Source organism: Solanum dulcamara, chromosome 12, assembly GCF_947179165.1.
Source record: "Solanum dulcamara chromosome 12, daSolDulc1.2, whole genome shotgun sequence".
In the NCBI taxonomy this organism is placed as follows: Eukaryota; Viridiplantae; Streptophyta; class Magnoliopsida; order Solanales; family Solanaceae; genus Solanum; species Solanum dulcamara.
Window position 1 is genome coordinate 6,396,276 of NC_077248.1, and position 3,225 is coordinate 6,399,500.

General features: G+C 32.5%; 1 protein-coding gene across 1 annotated transcript; it reads left to right on the forward strand.

Moving 5' to 3' along the window:
- Positions 1-1,327: 1,327 nt before the first annotated feature.
- LOC129876404 (actin-depolymerizing factor 1) lies at positions 1,328-3,225 on the forward strand. The gene is made up of 3 exons (XM_055951839.1): positions 1,328-1,470; positions 2,476-2,741; positions 2,818-3,225. Exons 1-3 carry the CDS (start codon positions 1,468-1,470, stop codon positions 2,966-2,968), a joined length of 420 nt encoding a protein of 139 aa, XP_055807814.1. The 5' UTR covers positions 1,328-1,467; the 3' UTR covers positions 2,969-3,225.

The window sequence follows — 3,225 nt, forward strand, 5'->3', positions numbered from 1 at the left end:
TCATTGAACTTGGTCAATATATACAAATTACAAGATATGCTAAATACAAAGATTGATACTAATAGTTAAAACTAAGGAACCTAAATATATGCTTGCTATAAATACAAAAGTACAATATTAATTAGAATATATTCAAAATATATTATTAAAGGCATAATATATTTTAACATATTCTAACATATGCTTGCTATAAATACAAAAGTACAATATTAATTAGAATATATTCAAAATATATTATTAAAGGCATAATATATTTTAACATATTCTAACAGTTTCAATAGAGCTCCAGTGTAGGAAGACTTGACACAAGTACCATCAATAAATCCAAGCTTGTTCTTTCCAAGCAAAACAATTTTCATATACCTGCTCCATAAAGCATAATTTTCTATACCAATTAATTGAATAACAATCAGTGTTATCTCTGGAGTATCTGTAGTCTGTAGAAATAAAGGATCATTGTGATCTGTGATTAGATCAGTACGAGTTGCAGTCGCAGCCGAATCACCCATTACCAGAAGAGAAGAAAGGATCAAATTAAGGAAGAAGAAGAAGGAATCGAGTTTGCGGAATTTCTGCACTAGATCGAGTGCTCTGATACCATGTAAACTTCAGTAACCTTGGACTTGTGTCATGGATTTAGAGCTGTAATGCAGCTGAGATCAAAACATCTAAGCTGGAGAAAGAAAATAGAGAAAGAGAGTTTTCATTTCAGAGAAAATTGTTACTCAATTACAATGAGATATATGGTATTATATACACCTCCAATTCACACTAAAACTAACTCATCAGTAACCTACTTAGCATAGTTATAACAAACTACTCTAGTTAACTCTGCATAAGTTAGTTATAACTTCCCTAACTAACTACCACGTCACTGTGCTCAATATCATGAATATTGTGGTGACATATGAGCTTTATTATTATTTTTCAAGAGGAATGTAAAGTCTTTTGTGAACAAGTAAAAAAGAATGAAGGAAATATAAGGAGCCATTTGACGATAATTTTTTGAAAAGCCTTTTTTATGAAGTTAAACTCTAAAAAATACTTTTAGCTATAAAATCCTGATTGTTAAAAAAATACCAAAATATTATTTTCACTTTTGTCGCTCTAAATTACTCACAAAAATTTTAAAACAACTCTAATTTATATTCATAGTCAAACACAATTTCAAATTTTAAATTTTATTTTAATTTAAATATAAATTATATTTTTTTAAAATACTCACAATTTTTCATAATTAAACGCCGCTATGGGAGAATAGTATTACGCGGCGCAAAGTCATTGCTTTTACCCCCACCCCCACCCCCACCCAAACCTACGCAAGTAAACTGCCTCTCCGTTGTAAATTCACATAAATCCCGTTATTCAGCTCCATAAAATCCTCCTTCTTAACTTCTTCTATTCATACTTTTATCTCTCTGAATTTTTATTCTCCTTCAAAGTTCACACTTTCTCACTACAACAAACATGGTGAGTCTTTCATTCATTTTTTCTCTTGCTTTTATCGTTTTTTTAAATTTATTTTTATATGTATTTTGGTTGGTTATATGGGTTTCGGGTTTTGTTTTATCTGATAAGATAGAAGCTATTTGGTTATATGATTTTTGTAGAATTTTTTGAGATCAGCTGTGTGGGAGATCTTGTGAATTTTAGGATTGATCCGATTATTGATTACTTTGTGAAGTTCTAGTTGAAAATTTCTGATTCATTTTCATCTGGGTTTAGCTGAAAGTGAGCTGGTATAGAAGGTGTTTGATAATTTGCTTGATCTACTGCCTTTGATATTATGGACATGGATACTTATTCAAACTGATTGCATTCTTATTTTTATTTTAGGATTTTTGGACTTATAATTAAAAAAAGAAAAATATATAGGATTTATGTTTTTAGAAATGTTGTTCCTGTATAATGGATCCTAGTTAACTCTATAATGAATAGGATCATGGTGTCTGAACTTGCGTCAATCTCGACTAATTTCATAATTACATGTTACCTCCCGCCAACCCAAGTAATGGATAACTCTGTCCACCAAGGCTTGAACTTATGAGAAAAAATCAACTAGTGTTTTTTGGATTTGAACCTGAGACCTCGTGGTTCTCAATCCCTTTTTTTATGATGACTTTGCTTGCATTTGTTGCCAGGATCTGGTAAAACCTTTACCCCTCATAGTAATGCAATGGCATGATAAGTGAGGAATAACCTAATGAAAATGTCTCCACCACCAACCATGAATTTGGAATTCAAATCACCAAAATGTCGGTTAAAAGAAAAGAAAAAAGAAACAGAGTAGAATTTGAATTTTACTGGTTTACGGGTGTTGATTGATCAACATATTTATCTTGAAGGTCCATTCCTACAATTTTCTTCAACTCTTTTAATTGCATTAGAATGTTTGAGCTATAGATGCTCATGTGATCAATAAAATGTGGAAATTTTTTAACATGATTGCGGGATGTGATTGTTCATGCTATATAGGCTAACGCAGCATCTGGGATGGCAGTGCATGATGACTGCAAATTAAGATTCTTGGAGCTGAAATCAAAAAGAACTCACCGATTTATTGTTTTCAAGATAGAAGAGAAGCAAAAACAGGTTGTGGTTGAAAAAGTTGGTGAGCCAACTCAAAGCTACGAGGACTTTGCTGAAAGTCTTCCTGCTGATGAATGCAGATATGCTGTCTATGATTTTGACTTCGTGACTGAGGAAAATTGCCAGAAAAGCAGGATCTTTTTCATCGCATGGTATTCTTAATGTTTCTATGCATTAATTGGATACTATAGAAGCAGTTTTGTCTCATTTGTGGTTTTCCTTTGTAAGGTCCCCTGACACAGCAAGAGTGAGAAGCAAGATGATCTATGCCAGTTCAAAGGACAGATTCAAGAGAGAGCTCGATGGAATTCAGATCGAGTTGCAGGCTACTGATCCAACTGAAATGGGACTTGATGTAATTAAAAGCCGGGCGAACTAGGTATGGATGATTAGATATCAGATAGACCTGTAAAGGGAGAATCTTGATGTAAAATCATCTTTGTTAAAATGTTCATAGCTTGTGGGACAAAAACTTGGCTAGAGATGATATCAGTACCAAGCGTTACAGTTTGGTTCTTGAATGAGCTTTATGTGGTCTAATATAAGATGTGTTTTATTTTCTTAGAAATTATTCATGTGAGTGTTTAACTTGTTGCTTGATTCTACGAGCTACTAATATGAATTTGTTGTGAAGGA